The sequence below is a fragment of the Salmo salar genome, chromosome 13 (genome assembly GCF_965601325.2).
Source record: "Salmo salar chromosome 13, fSalSal1, whole genome shotgun sequence".
NCBI lineage: Eukaryota > Metazoa > Chordata > Actinopteri > Salmoniformes > Salmonidae > Salmo > Salmo salar.
The window spans coordinates 24,209,898-24,227,993 of NC_138303.1; the positions used below are offsets into that span (position 1 = coordinate 24,209,898).

The following is an 18,096-nucleotide window of genomic DNA, read 5'->3' on the forward strand; positions in this document are numbered from 1 at the left end:
TGTGTGTGTGTGTGTGTGTGTGTGTGTGTGTGTGTGTGTGTGTGTGTGTGTGTGTGTGTGTGTGTGTGTGTGTGTGTGTGTGTGTGTGTGTATTCTCATGTGGTTGTATGTCTGTGTGTGTCTGTTTTTTTATGTGTGTCTGGGTGTCTCCAACAAGTGTGTGTTTTCATTTCTTTCCAGAAGCTGTGTATGTATGGAGCTTTTACAAATGGAGTATGTCCTGATTCATTACAACATGTCAACCTGTGATAACAGGATATGGCTTCAAAGACATTAATTTAATGAGTCTTATGTCTTCTCTCTGTTTCTCTCCCTCATACTTTCCCTCATTCCCCCTTTCTCTCTCTTTCTCTGTCTCTCTCTCGCTCTCTCTTGCTCATTCTCTCTCTCTTTCTCTCTTTCCTTCTCTCTCTTTCTCTCTCAGCTCTAGTGGTGTACTGTACTAAGAGCCGGAGGGCAGAGCGCTACTGGCAGAAGACTCTGCTGCAGATGGAGGAGATGGAGTCCCAGATCAGAGATGAGATCCGCAAAGGTGCAGTACCACACACACACACTCACTCACTCACACATGCACACACACACATACATGCACGTACGCATGCACACACACACGCTCACATGCACTTGTACTGAGTTGAAAAGGCAGGCGTGTGTGATCCGTAATGCTACCAGCAGGTCTCCATGTTATTAGAGCTCCGTTGAATTCTCTCTCATGTTCTCTGATGTTCCTGGGGCTAGGGCTGTGGCGGTCATGAAAGTTTGTCAGCCGGAGATTGTCAAGCAAATAACTGCCGGTCTCACGGTAATTAACATAAACACATTTAGCATCTCCTGGCTTCCACGCACAGCCTACAAGCCCTGATGCTGACCTTGGAACATTTTTTAAAAGTCTATTAAATCCATGTAATACAGCCTACACCTCCACAATAAATCCATTACTTATTTTAGACAGGTCTAAAGAAGCATGATATGAAGGAAATGTAGTCTATTTCAGAAGAACAGAATAGCATACTCTGAGTTGTCCTTATGTTAGGTCCTGATCTGGCTATGCCATATGGCTGTGGAACACACTAGTTCATTTAGCATACAAGATTTGCTAAGAATTCCGTTGCATAATTTTATATTATTTCATAGTATGAAGAATGCAATTGAACATAGCTGAATAAAATAGAAAGGATATTTTCTCCAAATGATTTCCAAGGGAGTGCGCACATGTGGCTATTCTGTGTTGAGTGATTAACAAAAAAACAGGTCCTCCTATATGCATAATTTAAAATTATTTATGCGGTTTTAGTTGTGATACAAACATTACAAACAGAGCTATATGTTTTGAATTTTAAAACATTTTTGGCCTCCATGATGCGACTCTAATGATGATTTGAAAAAAAGTAGCATGAAAGGCATGAGCTCTGCCTTGTTTCTTGCGCAGGCAGCACACACTTCATCAGTCTCTCATTCACAATTTGAAAAGCACTTGATAATATTCTCATCAGGCCTCAAATTTCCCTGTGGCATCCCCCTTAATGGCCCCTAAAAAAATCTATTCCTTTTGCGGCCAGCCGTTGTGCCTTTGGGCTGAATATAATAGTTATAATTCCCTTCTTCCGACTGCCAGTTTCCGTGCTCTTAAGCACCTCTCACTCACATGGCTCTCTCAGATATCTAAATTCTTATTTGCTAATGCCCGTCATGTGATCAGGTCCTTCTCACAGGCATCTCAGCTCCGAAGTAGGCTAAGAGTGAAGACAGACACATCTGGGATGCAACTGCGCGCGTCCTTCTTATCGAATTCCGTTGCGCATATTGAAAATGTTAGAAGAACTGTCCACGTTTACTTTCGTCAGCCAACAAGATGAGTAGGCCTAACGAACAGCAAAAGCACTAGCCTATGTCAATCTAATATCCCCCATTGTACAAATGTCGACCTGTCCTATTCTGTCCGAGAAAGAAATATTCCAAACATAGTCTGGGAGAGTTGTGGGATGCGATAGCTCCCAAATTAATACAAGCACTAGCATAACAATTTAAAGCGGAGAGGAGAGGAGAGGAGAAACGAGAGGAGGGAGGAGAGGAGAAATGAGGAGGGAGGAGAGGGGGGAGGGAGGGAGGGGGAGGGGGAGAGGAGAAACGAGAGGAGAGAGGAGAGGGGGGAGAGAAGAGGAGGGGGAGGGGGAGAGGAGAGGGGAAACGAGAGGAGGGAGGAGGGGGGAGAGAAGAGAGAGGGAGGAGAGGAGGGAGAGGGGAGAAGAAGGGGAGAGGAGGGGCGACTGAAGGAGGGCCAGTCTGAAGGCCACAGAATGTCTGAGCATAGATAAATAGGAATGAATAGAGAAAGAGAAATGGAGGGAGAGAGGAAAGGAGGGAGGAAGATGGCCATGAGTCAGGGATGTGTCTGTGGAGAGATGGGGAGGTTTGTTGGCGAACACAGACAGCTGTGTGGGTGAGACCAGGGTAAGTGTGTAAGGGGTGAGGGATTGGCTTGGGAAGGGCAGAACAGGAGGGAGGAGAGAAGGGAAGAGGGGAGAAGGGAAATTGCAACGCTAGGGTTGTGGGGTTCAATTCCCATTACAAAAAAGTATAAAAAATGTATGCACTTGCTACTGTAAGTCCCTCTCGATAAGAATGTCTGCTAAATAACTAAAAAGTAAATGTAATGTACTAAGGTGGCAGTGGAGAGATTGACATATTGCAGGGACCATCCATCTAGATGAATGTGAAGAGTTTGGTATGTGTGGGAGTGATTAGGGACAGTTCGAAATTTGCTGGGGTGGGTGGTCCAAACTAGAGGAGGATTGTCTAACTTGTTTTTTTGCTTTGGGGAGGGTTGTGTGTTTTTTTATTGGGCACAGGGGAGGGTAGTGCGTCTTTTCCCTGGTTTACATTCGCTCTTTTGCAGGTTTTACTATATAATTTATTCCTTCCTTGTAACGTGTATGCTGGGATTCGGGAAGCAAGTTCAGGGAGTGTATTTAATAACTAAATGAACATAAAACAAAACAAGAAACAAGGGTAGCATACTGACATTTATTATTCTTTTTATTTTTGTCGTTACTTTTACCCCTTTTCCTCCACAATTTCGTGGTGTCCAATTGGTAGTTAGTCTTGTCTCATCGCTGCAACTCCAATACGGACTCGGGAGAGGCGAAGGTCGAGAGCCGTGCATCCTCCAAAACACAACGCCGCCAAGACGCACTGCTTCTTGACACACTACTCGCTTAACCTGGAAGCCAGCCACACCAATGTGTCGGAGGAAACACCGTGCACCTGTCGACCGTGTCAGTGTGCACTGCGCCCGTACAGACATGAACACTGGAACAGAAACAATAACGCCTGGGGAAGGAACCAAGGAGAGCTACAGATATAGAGAAGGCAATCAGGAAGGTGAGTCCAGGTGAGTCTGATGAGGCGCTGGTGTGCGTAATGATGGTCACAGGTGTGCGTAATAATGAGCAGCCTGGTGACCTAGAGAGCCGGAGAGGGAGTATACGTGACAATCCTAGCAAATTGTCCTCATCTGCTTGCATGCGCCTCCCCTATATCAAGATGTTTTGGTACTTCCCTTATGCACTACGCTTTTCCACATGCTAACGTTTACTATACCACAGTACAATATAGTCCACCAGTCTAACTGTCTATCCTGCCCTCTATCCACCATTCATAGTGAATAGTGGTAGGTGGATCATTGGTGACCGACCTCCTTGATTCAGTCTTAACCTCTATGGGACCGGCGGGACGAATTCGTCCCACCTACGTAACATCCACTGCCAGCCTGTGGCGCGATTTTCAAAATCTTCAAAATCCTATTACTTCAATTTCTCAAACATATGACTATTTTACAGCCATTTAAAGATAAGACTCTCGTTAATCTAACCACACTGTCCGATTTCAAAAAGGCTTTACAACGAAAGCAAAACATTAGATTATGTCAGCAGAGTACCAAGCCAGAAATAATCAGACACCCATTTTTCAAGCCAGCATATAATGTCACCAAAACCCAGAAGACAGCTAAATGCAGCACTCACCTTTGATGATCTTCATCAGATGACAACCCTAGGACATTATGTTATACAATACATGCATGTTTTGTTCAATCAAGTTCATATTTATATCAAAAACCAGCTTTTTACATTAGCATGTGACGTTCAGAACTAGCATACCCCCCGCAAACTTACGGGGAATTCGCTAACATTTTACTAAATTACTCACGATAAACGTTCACAAAAAGCATAACAATTATTTTAAGAATTATAGATACAGACCTCCTCTATGCACTCGATATGTCCGATTTTAAAATAGCTTTTTGGTGAAAGCACATTTTGCAATATTCTAAGTATATAGCCCAGGCATCACGGGCTCGCTATTTAGACATCCGGCAAGTTTAGCACTCACCATAATCATATTTACTATTATAAAAATGTCATTACCTTTTGTTGTCTTCGTCAGAATGCACACCCAGGACGTCTACTTCAATAACAAATGTTGGTTTGGTCCAAAATAATCCATCGTTATATCCGAATAGCGGCGTTTTGTTCGTGCGTTCCAGACACTATCCGAAATAGTAAAGAAGTGTCGCGCGCTTGGCGCAATTCCTGACAATAAAATTCAAAGTATTCAATTGCCGTACGTCGAAGCATGTCAACCGCTGTTTAAAATCAATTTTTACGTCATTTTTCTCGTAGAAAAGCGGTAAAATTCCGACAGGGAATCTCCTTTTCGGCAAACAGAGGAAAAAATCCCAAAGGCGGGGGCGGTCGGGGTCACGCGCATAAGCTAGTGTCTCTTGATGGGCCACTTGAGAAAGGCGATAATGTGTTTCAGCCTGGGGCTGGAATGACGACATTCTCTTTTTTCCCGGGCTATGAGAGCCTATGGACGACGTGGGAAGTGTCACGTTAGAGCAGAGATCCTTAGTAAATGATAGAGATGGCAAAGAAGTTCCAGAAATGGTCAGACAGGCCACTTCCTGTAAAGGAATCTCTCAGGTTTTGACCTGCCATTTGAGTTCTGTTATACTCACAGACACCATTCAAACAGTTTTAGAAAATTTAGGGTGTTTTCTATCCATATGTAATAAGTATATGCATATTCTAGTTACTGAGTAGGAGTGGTAACCAGATTAAATCGGGTATGTTTTTTATCCAGCCGTGTCAATGCTGCCCCCTAGCCCTAACAGGTTAAGTAGCAACATTTGAAAGTGTGTTTTTTACATTGGACAAAAGCAGAGGCACAGAGTTACAAAATGGTATATCATACATTGCATTTGACGAACAATGGAAAAGTAATTCTGCTTTGAAAGTTGATAAACTTGTAACCTGACTTTTGAGAAAATTACCTTTGGTACCTACTGGAGAGATCTTCTTTGTCTGCACCCATTCAGCATAATTTACACCCTCTTAAGCTTTAGCCCCACTGATCTCTTTAAGGGTTGACCTGAGCGTTCTGTCCTAACAACAGCAGTCAAGAACCCAAGCTAACTGGTTAACTTTGGCTAGCTTGCTAGTTACTTCCAGACACAAATGAGAGAACAGCTCACTGACTATTTTACTCACCTTAGCAGAGCTGGTTAGGCAATTTTTATGTTATCCAGAGTGACTGCAACTGTGCTGCTGGCAACAATTTATGCTTTTTTGCCAATGTTTACTGACACCAGACATATTCAACGGGTGTTGAGCGTTCGTTATTCTGCGCTCTGGCAGACTCAAACGAGAGGGCTCTGAAATCGGAGTAGATAGCCATTTACCAGCTACGTCTATCAACAGTTGTCACAGTGACATTCTATTGAAATGGTTACTTGCATAGTGGAGTCTTTTGCAAGCTAGGTAAACAATGGACAATAATCCCAACTCAGGACGTTACTACCCTGCATGAATCTGCAGGTAGCTAACCAACCAGGTTGAATGTTAGCTAGCTAACATTAGGCTATAACTAGCAAAGCAAATGGCACTGAGATACGAATAATAAGATCATACATGTAATGTTAGCTAGCGAGCCAGCCAGCTAATGTTAGCTAGCTGGTTAACAATACACTTTAACTTGAAATGGAAACAACTTTCTGTCAAAATTAGAAACATGTAATATCTGAATATGTAGCTAGCTAGACTATCTTACCCGTATACATCATGGATGGACGCTACTCCCTGTCACAGATGCCAGGGTTGCCCTTAGTTTGAAGATGTAATCCGGAGACAGGGGTTTTCTCCATCTCCTTAGCTATCATACTCTAATTAACCTCTCTGGGCTAGGCGGGACGAATTCGTCCCACCTACGCAACAGCCAGTTGAATCCCGTGGCGCGATTTTCAAATACCTTAGAAATGCTATTACTTCAATTTCTCAAACATATGACTATTTTACAGCATTTTAAAGACAAGACTCTCGTTAACCTCTTACATCTAGACGTTCCGCTAGCGGAACACCTGCTCCAATATCCAATGATAGGCGTGGCGCGAATTACAAATTCCTCAAAAATACAAAAACTAAAATTTTTCAAACATATGACTATTTCACAGCATTTTAAAGACAAGACTCTCCTTTATCTAACCACACTGTCCGATTTCAAAAAGGCTTTACAGCGAAAGCAAAACATTAGATTATGTCAGCAGAGTACCAAGCCAGAAATAATCAGACACCCATTTTTCAAGCTAGCATATAATGTCACAAAAACCCAGAAGACAGCTAAATGCAGCACTAACCTTTGATGATCTTCATCAGATGACACACCTAGAACATTATGTTATACAATACATGCATGTTTTGTTCAATCAAGTTCATATTTATATCAAAAAACAGCTACTATGCGATATATATATATTTTTAAAAGACGCGTTAGACAGGATTACCTACACATACTGACCAGTTCAAATAGACAGACTCGTGCTATATGGCAGACCAATCCGAACCCATCTCTTGCCATGTCCAGCCCACTCATTATCTCAGATAATCATGGCTAGCGGGAAGGTTGCTGACTTTTTCTCTGGCTAAACCAACTAAGCTTGTAATTTAACAATGTTATTTGTATTTACAGTTGGCATACATGTTTGTTATTAAGAAACATGAAAGTTCACATGTTCCAGAATGCATTTCTGCCCAAAAAACACATTAAAAAAAGTTTACGTTGAAATTGTTCTCTTGTGAAGTAGTGACACGCGACATATGCCTAGTTTCCTGAAACGAGTCACATTTGTCCAGATCTGCAATAGGCTAACTAGCAATCATACCACATATAAAAGCATTCAAATCTGCACACATTTTCAATATGAATCCACAAGAATCCAAAAATTCTGATCGATCCAGACAGAGAGCAAGAGAGACGCGGTTAGCATACCATTTGAAGTATTTTATTAGGTCTACAGTGGCTTGCAAAAGTATTCACCCCCCCCCCCCCCCCCCCTAGAATTGTTCCTATTTTGTTACCTGGAATTAAAATGGATTTTTGGGGGGTTTGTGTCATTTGATTTACACAATATGCCTACCACTTTGAAGATGCAAAATATTTTTTGTGAAACAAACAAGAAATAACACAAAAAAAATGAAAACTTGAGCGTGCATGACTATTCACCCCCTCAAAGTCAATATTTTGTAGAGCCACCTTTTACAGCAATTACAGCTGCAAGTCTCTTGGGGTATGTCTTTATAAGCTTGGCACATCTAGCCACTGGGATATTTGCCCAAGCAATGGCTTTTTTTCTGGCCACTCTTCCGTACAGCCCAGCTCTGTGGGGTGTACGTCTTAAAGTGGTCCTATGGACAGATACTCCAATCACTGCTGTGGAGCTTTGCAGCTCCTTCAGGGTTATCTTTGGTATCTTTGTTGCTTCTCTGATTAATGCCCTCCTTGCCTGGTCCGTGAGTTTTGGTGGGCTCTTGGCAGATTTGTTGTGGTGCGATATTCTTTCCATTTTTTTTATAATGGATTTAATTGTTCTCCATGGGATGTTCAAAGTTTCAGATATTTTTTTTAGAACCCAACTCTGATCTGTACTTCTCCACAACTTTGTCCCTGACCTGTTTGGAGAGCTCCTTGGTCTTCATGGTGCCCCTTGCTTTGTGGTGTTGCAGACTCTGGGGCCTTTCAGAACAGGTATATATATATATTGAGATCATGTGACAGATTATGTGACACTTAGATTGCCCACAGGTGGACTTTATTTAAGAATTATAGATACAGAACTCCTTTATGCAATCGCGGTGTCCGATTTTAAAATAGCTTTTCGGTGAAAGCACATTTTGCAATATTCTGAGTAGATAGCCCGGCCATCATGGCTAGCTATTTTGACACCCACCAAGTTTGGCACTCACCAAACTCAGATTTACTATAAGAAAAATTGGATTACTTTTGCTGTTCTTTGTCAGAATGCACTCCCAGGACTTCTACTTCAACACCCAATGTTGTTTTGGTTCCAAATAATCCATAGTTATATCCAAATAGCTCTGTTTTGTTCGTGCGTTCAAATCACTATCCAAAGGGTGACGCGCCGGCGCATTTCGTGACAAAAAATGTCAAATAATTCCATTACCGTACTTCGAAGCATGTCAAATGCTGTTTAACCTCTCTGGGCCAGCGTCCCACCTACTCAACAGCCAGTGGAATCCCGTGGCGCGATATTCAAATACCTTAGAAATGCTATTACTTCAATTTCTCAAACATATGACTATTTTACACCATTTTAAAGACAAGACTCTCGTTAATCTAACCACACTGTCCGATTTCAAAAAGGCTTTACAACAAAAGCAAAACATTAGATTGTCAGCAGAGTACCCAGCCAGAAATAATCAGACACCCATTTTTCAAGCTAGCATATAATGTCACATAAACCCAAACCACAGCTAAATGCAGCACTAACCTTTGATGATCTTCATCAGATGACACTCCTAGGACATTATGTTATACAATACATGCATGTTTTGTTCAATTAAGTTCATATTTATATAAAAAAAACAGCTTTTTACATTAGCATGTGACTAGCATGTGACTAGCATTCCCACCGAACACTTCCGGTGAATTTACTAAATTACTCACGATAAACGTTCACAAAAAACATAACAATTATTTTAAGAATTATAGATACAGAACTCCTTTATGCAATCGCGGTGTCCGATTTTAAAATAGCTTTTCGGTGAAAGCACATTTTGCAATATTCTGAGTAGATAGCCCGGCCATCACGGGCTAGCTATTTTGACACCCACCAAGTGTGGTACTCACCAAACTCAGATTTACTATTAGAAAAATTTGATTACCTTTGCTGTTCTTCGTCAGAATGCACTCCCAGGACTTCTACTTCAATAACAAATGTTGTTTTGGTTCCAAATAATCCATAGTTATATCCAAATAGCTCTGTTTTGTTTGTGCATTCAAGACACTATCCGAAGGGTAAAGAAGGGTGACGCGTTTCGTGACAAAATATTTAAAAATATTCCATTACCGTACTTCGAAGCATGTCAAGCGCTGTTTAAAATCAATTTTTATGCGATTTTTCTCGTAAAAAAATTATAGTATTCCGACCGGGAAACCCTGTTTTCGTTCTAAGATGAAAAAATAAAAACATGGTGTCGGCTCGTGCACGCGCCCCAGTCTCATTGTTCTCAGATCGACCACTATCCAAATGCACTACTGTTTTTCAGCCATGGCCTGCAAAGTCACCATTCAACGTTCTGGCGCCTTCTGAGAGCCTATGGGAGCGTTAGAAAATGTCACATTATGCCAGAGATCCCCTGTTTTGGATAGAGATGATCAAGAAGGCCAAGAAATAGTCAGAGAGAGCGCTTCCTGTTTGGAATCTTCTGTTATACTCACAGACACCATTCAAACAGTTTTAGAAACTTTAGGGTGTTTTCTATCCAAATCAAACAATTATATGCATATTCTAGTTACTGGGCAGGAGTAGTAACCAGATTAAATCGGGTACGTTTTTTATCCGGTCGTGCAAATACTGCCCCCTAGCCCCAACAGGTTAAAATACATTTTTATGTGATTTTTCTCATAAAATAGTGATAATATTCCAACCGGGAGATGTTGTATCCGTTCAAACACTGAAAGAAGAAAATGGAGTCGTCACATGCATGTGCGCACCAGTGCCATTGTTCTCAGAAGTACCACTCTCCAAAACCCCTACTGTTTTTCGCCCAGAGACTGCAGAGTTATCATTCCATGTTCTGGCACCTTCTGTGAGCCAATGAAAGCCTTAGAAAATGTCACGTTACAGCAGAGATCCTGTATTTTCGATAAAGAGGCTAAAGAAGGCCAAGAAATGGTCAGACAGGGCACTTCCCATATAGAATCTTCTCAGGTTTTGGCCTGCCATATGAGTTCTGTTATACTCACAGACACCATTCAAACAGTTTTAGAAACTTTAGGGTGTTTTCTATCCAAATCTACTAATTATATGCATATTCTAGTTTCTGGGCAGGAGTAATAACCAGATTAAATCGGGTACGTTTTTTATCCGGCCGTGAAAATACTGCCCCCTATCCCAAACAGGTTAACTAATTATGTGACTTCTGGTAATTGGTTGCACCAGATCTTATTTAGGGGCTTCATAGCAAAAGGTGTGAATACATATGCACGCACCACTTTTCCATAAAAAAAAAATAAAAAATGTTATATAAATAATATTTTTCATTTCACTTCACCAATTTGGACTATTTTGTGTATTTCCATTACATGTGATCCAAATAAAAATACATTTAAATTACAGGTTGAAATGCAACAAAATAAGAAAAACACCAAGGGGGATGAATACTTTTGCAAGGCACTAAGTCTTTAAGTCTTTACTGTGTTGTAGTGTCAACAAATTGCATATCTGCTTTCACTGGACATCAGTTTTAGAAAACTATCACAAATAAACAGCACAACACGGAAGTGCAAATTATCGCTTAGCAACGGCTATGAAGCAGAAAGTGGCGCTCTCGAAACCATTTATACATGGTTTTGGGCCTGTGTTCTGGGATGAGACTGAGAGTTGTCTTAGGTGTTCTAAACTGTATGTAACTTAATGTCCTGTGAATGTCCTGTGACCCTTTGGTGTCCTTCCAGGCTTTGCAGAGCTGCAGACAGACATGACAGACCTGACTAAGGAGCTGAACCGCAGCCAGGGAATCCCCTTCCTGGAGTACAAACAGTTTGTCACACGCACCTTCTTCCCCAAGGTGAGTCAGTTAATCACACACACACACCTCTTCTTCCCCCAAGGTGGGTATCACCTTACTACAACCATTAGAGAGATTTTCCGTCAGAATATTTTTTACAGTTTACATTGAAAAGGTCTTCACGTGTCCAAGTTATTACCGTCCCAAAACTTGACAGGCATGGTGTGGTTTAAGTCCCTTAAGAAGAACATATATACATTACAGGTAAAAATATTCTCCTCTCTGATGTGCTATCCATCCTGTTGGACAGGTGTAGATTTTCTGTCTATGCCTCTGTGTGTTTCCACAGACAGACAGAGATACAGACAGACACAACAGTGTGTTTGGTATTCAAACACCGGGCATGAAGTTTCAAACCACAAGCATGACGTTTCCAGCCAGGTTACCCATGATACAAGTCAGTATTCGGCGTTCATCCATGTCTGAGGACGTCTGGAGTTAAAGTGGAGACCAGCCGCTAGGGGCAGCAGTGAGCACTGTTACCTTCAAGTAGATTTAGGTTTTGCGTGGTGGGTGTTGTGGGTGGCGATGGCGGATGAGCATAAGCATCTGCCTCTGATTCCAAAGGTTGCAAGTTTAAATCAAGTGATCAACCCAAACTTTAACCCTTACCTTAAGCATTCGGCATTGATGCCTTAACTTAAACGTTTGGAGGAGTTAATGGCTAAACCTAACCTTAAACTTTTTGAAATGTGAAATTTGACGTTTGCAACGACTTCGAAATTGGACTTTTGAGAAACATGGATGAACGTCTAATTCTGATGTGAGACTGTGAGAGCTAGTTGGATGTTTCAAGGACAAGGAACAATGCTGGGCACTCGCACAAAACAACTTACCCCGCACAGAGCTACACACACACATCGGCACATACTTGTGAACCCACCGACACACTTTCGTTCGCATGCACATTCTTTAGTACAACCATCCATACTCAAACACAGCCATGCACATACAGTATCAGCACAGACTCCTGCAATCACCCACACAGTCTATTGTATGCACACACACTCGTTCACAGATAGAACTGCATACGTTTGTCGAGGTGGACAGTGTGTTTTTTAGATGTGAAGGAAATGAGAGCTGGTATACTGTTTAAAAGCTGCTATGATGGAACATAAATACTTATGTTGTTACTTCACTACTCACACACACACACACAATCACACATACACTGATGCAGGATAAACACTTGCGTCGTTACCTCAGTAGTTTACTGTCGCCGCTCATGTTTACAGAGACCAAATACATATAGCAACACAATACTGTTCAATTAGTTGCCACAAGACAAGGGCACAGTCTCAACCCTCTATCCCATTGACACACATTGAAACACACACATACACACACTCACCATGCTGAGTGTGTGTATGTGTGTGTGGCACAGCTCATTAAATTATTTGACTCCGTTGGCTCTGACTATGAGAGCAATGGTCGATGTGTCTGGCCCTTTCTCTGTTTGTCTCTAAATACGTTTCGTGATGTAATGGTTCTGTCTCTCTGTATGTTTACCTCAGATGTGTTCGGACTATGAGAGGAGTCTGGTCCAGCCCGTCTATGAGAACGACGCCCTCGGTCCACGAGCCCTCCCTGAGACACACCCCCTTCTGCAAGACTGGCAGGTATAGAGATAACCCCCTGAAGTGTTCCATTATCCATTCTGCTCTCCTCTACCTGGAGCGCCTACATTCTATTCCTCTACTTCCTCGTTCCTTTGATTCACAACTGGGTCACACTGAAGATGATTAAGTCTCCACGGTGAGGCTGTTGATTAGGAGTAACTATAGAAGGAAAGCCCAACCATGTGCATGTGCTTGCGTGCGTGCCTTAATGAGTGTGTGTGTGCATGGGTGGATGTGTGTGTGCGTGTATGTGTCTAACTGTGCAGACATGTGTATGCATTGCATTCTAATGCCCATTCACCAGCTGCCAGTCCATATGATTCAGAGTTTTTACGTTGTCAAACACTATCCCAGCCCACCCAAACACTGGCAGGTTGTTGACACACTTCCCACCGTCTCCATGATGATGATGGCACAGCACTCATTCTACCATAACCATGCCGACGGCCGTGTGTGTGTGTGTGTGTGTGTGTGTGTGTGTGTGTGTGTGTGTGTGTGTGTGTGTGTGTGTGTGTGTGTGTGTGTGTGTGTGTGTGTGTGTGTGTGTGTGTGTGTGTGTGTGTGTGTGTGTGTGAGAGAGAGCTCTACTATTGAAACAATGCATGGTTTTGGGTCGACAGCCAGGGGAGCCTGTCTAAGGGTGATAAAGTGTTTCAGATCCTCACTATTTTCCCGGGAAGTGTTTTCCAGGTCACAGCGTCCAAATCTCACAGGCGGCCATTTATCTTAATGGACACCCCTGCTCTCCTTCTGTCACTGTGGAAACAGGAGCATATGGCTGCAGTCCAGAGGGAAGACTTCATCAGAGCACGGCTTAGGTGCACCGTTAGACAGGATACATCCGCATTAACTAGGCTAGGAGTGTTTAGAAGACAGTACTAGAAAGCACCTGGGGACTGTGATGATGTTATGAGAAAGCAGGTGAAAAGCTCTGAGGTGGAAAGCGATAATGAGTTTTAGTGGTCATACTCTGGTATGAGCTGGATTTATGAGGTGGATTTGGATTAGCGAGGAGTCTGATTGAACAGCGCCCGGTTTCCCTATAATGTGTTTTAACGATGCATCTTACCTGCAACTGCCGAAAATGTAACATACGTTTCCCAAAACACCATGCAGAGAGAACGTTCACTAAGTGCGTTGTTGAGGCATGTGTTGATACTGATAGGATCGAAAGAAAGGCAACGCTGCAGTTTGAATCAATTGCAAGGACATTGGCAACTCTGTATTTGTAGTCAACTTTGTTCTGAAGTTATTGGTGGTTCGAAAGAGGTGGATAAACAATGTTTGTATGTTTAGCGGAAATCTTCTTTGTATAAAGTGCCGCGGTAGGGCAAGAAAGCATCTATCGATGTACTTAGCTGTTCGAGTGGCAGGCGTTAGATTATGAGGGTTTTCAAGGGCATCATTAATAACAATGGTTTTGGGAAACAGCTTGGAGATGTAATGATGCACCTACAAAGTTTCTAACGATGACTTAGCCTTAAGATGCTTTTGGTAAACTGGGCCCTGATTGGTTCAATACACATAACTCTCTCTTTTCTCTCTCCTTTTCCAACTTTCTCTTTCTCTGTCTCTCTCTCTCTCTCTCTCTCCGTCTCGCTCTCTCTCTCTCTCTCTCTGTCTCTCTTTCTCTCTCTCCAGCCCTCTAACACAGCCAAGCCTAACATGGAGGAGGGAATCACTCTCTTCTCAACTCTTCTCAACAACAAGCACTTCCTGGTTACCTTTGTTCATGCACTGGAGCAACAGAAGGACTTTGCAATACGCGACAGGTAACCATGAAAACCATGTCAACCATGTGTACTTCAAACCCAAAGTACCGTGACTGTCTGCTATACAACTGATTATGGTTTTGACCAGAAAGGATGCAGCTTTTGTCATATTAGAATTTTGTAGCATGTTAGGAGAAAATACGCAGCAGGTTAGGATAATTCATGTAACAGGTTAAGAGGATTAGGTTTAGGAAAAGGGTGACGACTGATTACCCTGTACACTTGGGCGGCAGGTAGCCTAGTGGTTAGAAATCCCTGAGCTGACAAGGTAAAAATCTGTCGTTCTGCCCCTGAACACGGCAGTCAACCCACTGTTCCAAGGCCGCCATTGAAAATAATATTTTTTTCTTAACTGATTTGCCTAGTTAAATAAAGGTAAAATAAAAATAAATGGCCAGTTTAGTAGGTACACCACCCTGTTCACGAAAATGGTTTGCTCCTAAAGACAGTGAGTCATGTGGCCATGGCTTACTATGTAAAGCAGGCATTGAGGCATTCAGTTACTGTTTGAGTGAATGTTAGAATGGGCAGAACGAGTGACTTTGAGCATGGTATGATCGCCAGTGCCAGGCGCAACGGTTCCAGTATGTCAGAAATGGCCGGCCTCCTAGGCTTTTCACGCACAACAGTGTTTAGGGTTTACCTAGGATGACAAACATAACACGTCCAGCCAGCAGCAGTCCTGTGGGAGAAAACAGATTGTTGATGAGAGGTCGAGGGGAGAATGGTGCAAGCTAACAGGCAGGTCACAAACAGGTAAATAACTGGTGTGCAGAATGGCATCTCGGAACGTACAACTCGTCGGTCCTTGTCATGGATGGGCTATTGCAGCAGAGGACAACACTGGGTTCCACTCCGATCAGCTATATACATGAAGAAGCAGATCCAGTGGGCACTCGATAACCAACCCTGGACAATGGAGGAGTGGAAAAACATTGTCTGGTCCAACGAATCCCGGTTCCTGTTGTGTCATGCTGATGGCAGAGACTATTTGCAATGCCCTCCCCTCCCCTCTCCACAGGCCACTCTCTGTTGTCATCTATGCATAGTCACCTTAATTAACTCTACCTACATGTACATACTACCTCAACTAACCAGTGCCCCCGCACATTGACTCTGTACCGGCACCCCCCTGTATATATTGTTATTTTTTTACTGCTGCTCTTTAATTACTTGTTACGTTTCTCTTATTCTAATCAGTATTTTTTTTAACTGCACTGTCGGTTAGGGGCTCGTAAGTAAGCATTTCACTGTAAGGTCTACACCTGTTGTATTCGACGCATGTGACTAATACAATTTTATTTGATTTGAGTCTATGGCCCCATCCTGTCAATGGTACAAGCTGGTGGCAGTGTTGTAATGTTGTGGGGGATGTTTTCCTGGCACACGTTTGATCCCTTGATACCAATTGAGTAACCTTTTCATACCCAAAATAATTCAGCCTGTCCTGGAGGCAAAGGGGGTCCGAACCGGTACAAGATGGGTGTACCTAATAAACTGGCCCCTGAGTGTCTATCCACCTCTTCCCAGTTCAAAATGTTTATGTGTACAATATGGTGAACGGGGGATGCATAGTCAGTTGTACAACTGAATGCATTCAACTGAAATGTGTCTTCTGCATTTAACCCAACCCCTCTGAATCAGAGAAGTGTTGGGGGCTGCCTTAATTGACATCCACTTCATCGGCACCTGGGGAACAGTTAGAGGTACACCACCCTGCCTTGCTCAGGGGCAGAACAACAGATTCAATCCAGCAACCTTTCGGTTACTGGCCCAACGCTCCTACACGCCAGGCTACCTGCCGCCTGTTTTCCAGCTCTATACAACAACACCTCAGCATATAGTGTATCATATAGTGTATCAGTCTAAAAACACACAGTTGTTCTGGAGGTTCCTCATATTGGTTCTGGAAGCCAGACCCTTTCACTGTTCCCTCTCCAGGCTCAGCACCACAGTAGTGGTGTGGCTTTAATGTTTCCCCTGCCTGGTCTCCTAGATGGGACGGCAGGTATACCTAGTGGTTAGAGTGTCGGACTAGTAACTGAAAGGTTGCAAGATCGAATCCCCGAGCTCACAAGGTAAAAATTATGTCGTTCTGCCCCTGAACAAGGCAGTTCATAGGCCGTCATTGAAAATAAGAATTTGTTCTTAACTGACTTGCCTAGTTAAATAAAGGTAACATTTAAAAAAATGAAAGGTTCTTTGTTATGGAAATCCCCCGTCTACCTTTACTGTTTCACCCCCTCCATCCTCTGGGACAACTCAGAACATATACATAACTCAGTGTATTCTCAGGTGTGGGGACTAAATCATGTTGTGTGAATTGTATATGTCTCTTTACTCTGTGCTCACACACATTTTTGTGTTTTTCTGTGTCCCCCCAGGTGTAGCCTGGCATCCCTGCTCACTATTGCCCTCCATGGTAAGCTGGAGTACTACACCAGCATTATGAAGGATCTGCTGGTGGATCTGATCGATGCCTCGGCCGCCAAGAACCCCAAGCTGATGCTGCGACGGACAGAGTCTGTTGTGGAGAAGATGCTAACCAACTGGATGTCCATCTGCATGTACAGCTACCTCAAGGTGAGGGAGGGAGGCAGGGAGGGAGTTGGGAAAAGAGAGGGAGTGAGACAATAGAATGGAACAATAGAACGAGAATCCCGTCAAACATTTTTGTATCCAGTCATGAGTATTCCCTGTCCAGTTGGTTACAGTCTGGGCCTTTACTGACAGTCTCAATGTTTACGTTATCAACGTGTTACTGTGTTTTCTGCAGGAGACAGTGGGCGAGCCCTTCTTCCTGCTGCTTTGTGCCATCAGGCAGCAGATCAACAAGGGTTCTATAGACGCCATCACAGGGAAGGCCCGGTACACACTGAACGAGGAGTGGCTGCTCAGAGAGAACGTTGAGGCCAAGCCCCAGGTCAGTCACCACACAACAACGCAGGTCATATACTGCCCACTGATTGGTTCACCTCTTGCTATGTGCATGTATCATATGTCTATCGTATGACAGAGTTTACAATATCTCAACTATGTGTAGCTTAATCACTCAACAGGAATAATGAACCAGCTTAATCAATCAGCAGGAATAATCAACCATCTAAAGTAAAAGACGGTGACATTGTAACATTCATTGCCTCCCTCTCTCTGTGTGTCCAGAACATCAACGTGTCGTTCCAGGGATGTGGTATGGACTCTCTGGCTGTGAAGGTTGTGAACACAGACACCATCTGTCAGGTGAAGGAGAAAATTCTAGAGGCCTTCTATAAGAACCTGCCCTTCTCCCAGTGGCCCCGGGCAGAGGACGTAGACCTGGGTGAGAAAAGTTACTTTTATTTGTCCTTCAACTCCCCAGTTGTGGAAGTAATGCCATGCAAAGGAGCTATATGACCAATTATTACTTCGTAGCTCAGCTAACATCAAATTAAATTGTATTCATCACATACACAGTTTACAGCAGGTATAAAAGGTGCAGTGAAATACTTGTGTGCTAGCTCCCTCAACATTGCACTACAATATCAATAACAAGTAAAGTGATGTGTACACAATAGGATATAC

General features: G+C 42.9%; 1 protein-coding gene across 1 annotated transcript in view; it reads left to right on the forward strand.

Moving 5' to 3' along the window:
* Positions 1–18,096, forward strand: part of LOC106566625 (plexin-D1) — a 112,564-nt gene that overhangs the window by 71,335 nt on the left and 23,133 nt on the right. Inside the window, exons 21-27 of the mRNA XM_014134824.3 lie at positions 425–532; positions 11,032–11,144; positions 12,659–12,763; positions 14,405–14,535; positions 16,920–17,118; positions 17,312–17,458; positions 17,698–17,854. Of these exons, the coding sequence (XP_013990299.1) occupies positions 425–532; positions 11,032–11,144; positions 12,659–12,763; positions 14,405–14,535; positions 16,920–17,118; positions 17,312–17,458; positions 17,698–17,854 (960 nt within the window). The remainder of the gene's footprint in view (positions 1–424; positions 533–11,031; positions 11,145–12,658; positions 12,764–14,404; positions 14,536–16,919; positions 17,119–17,311; positions 17,459–17,697; positions 17,855–18,096) is intronic.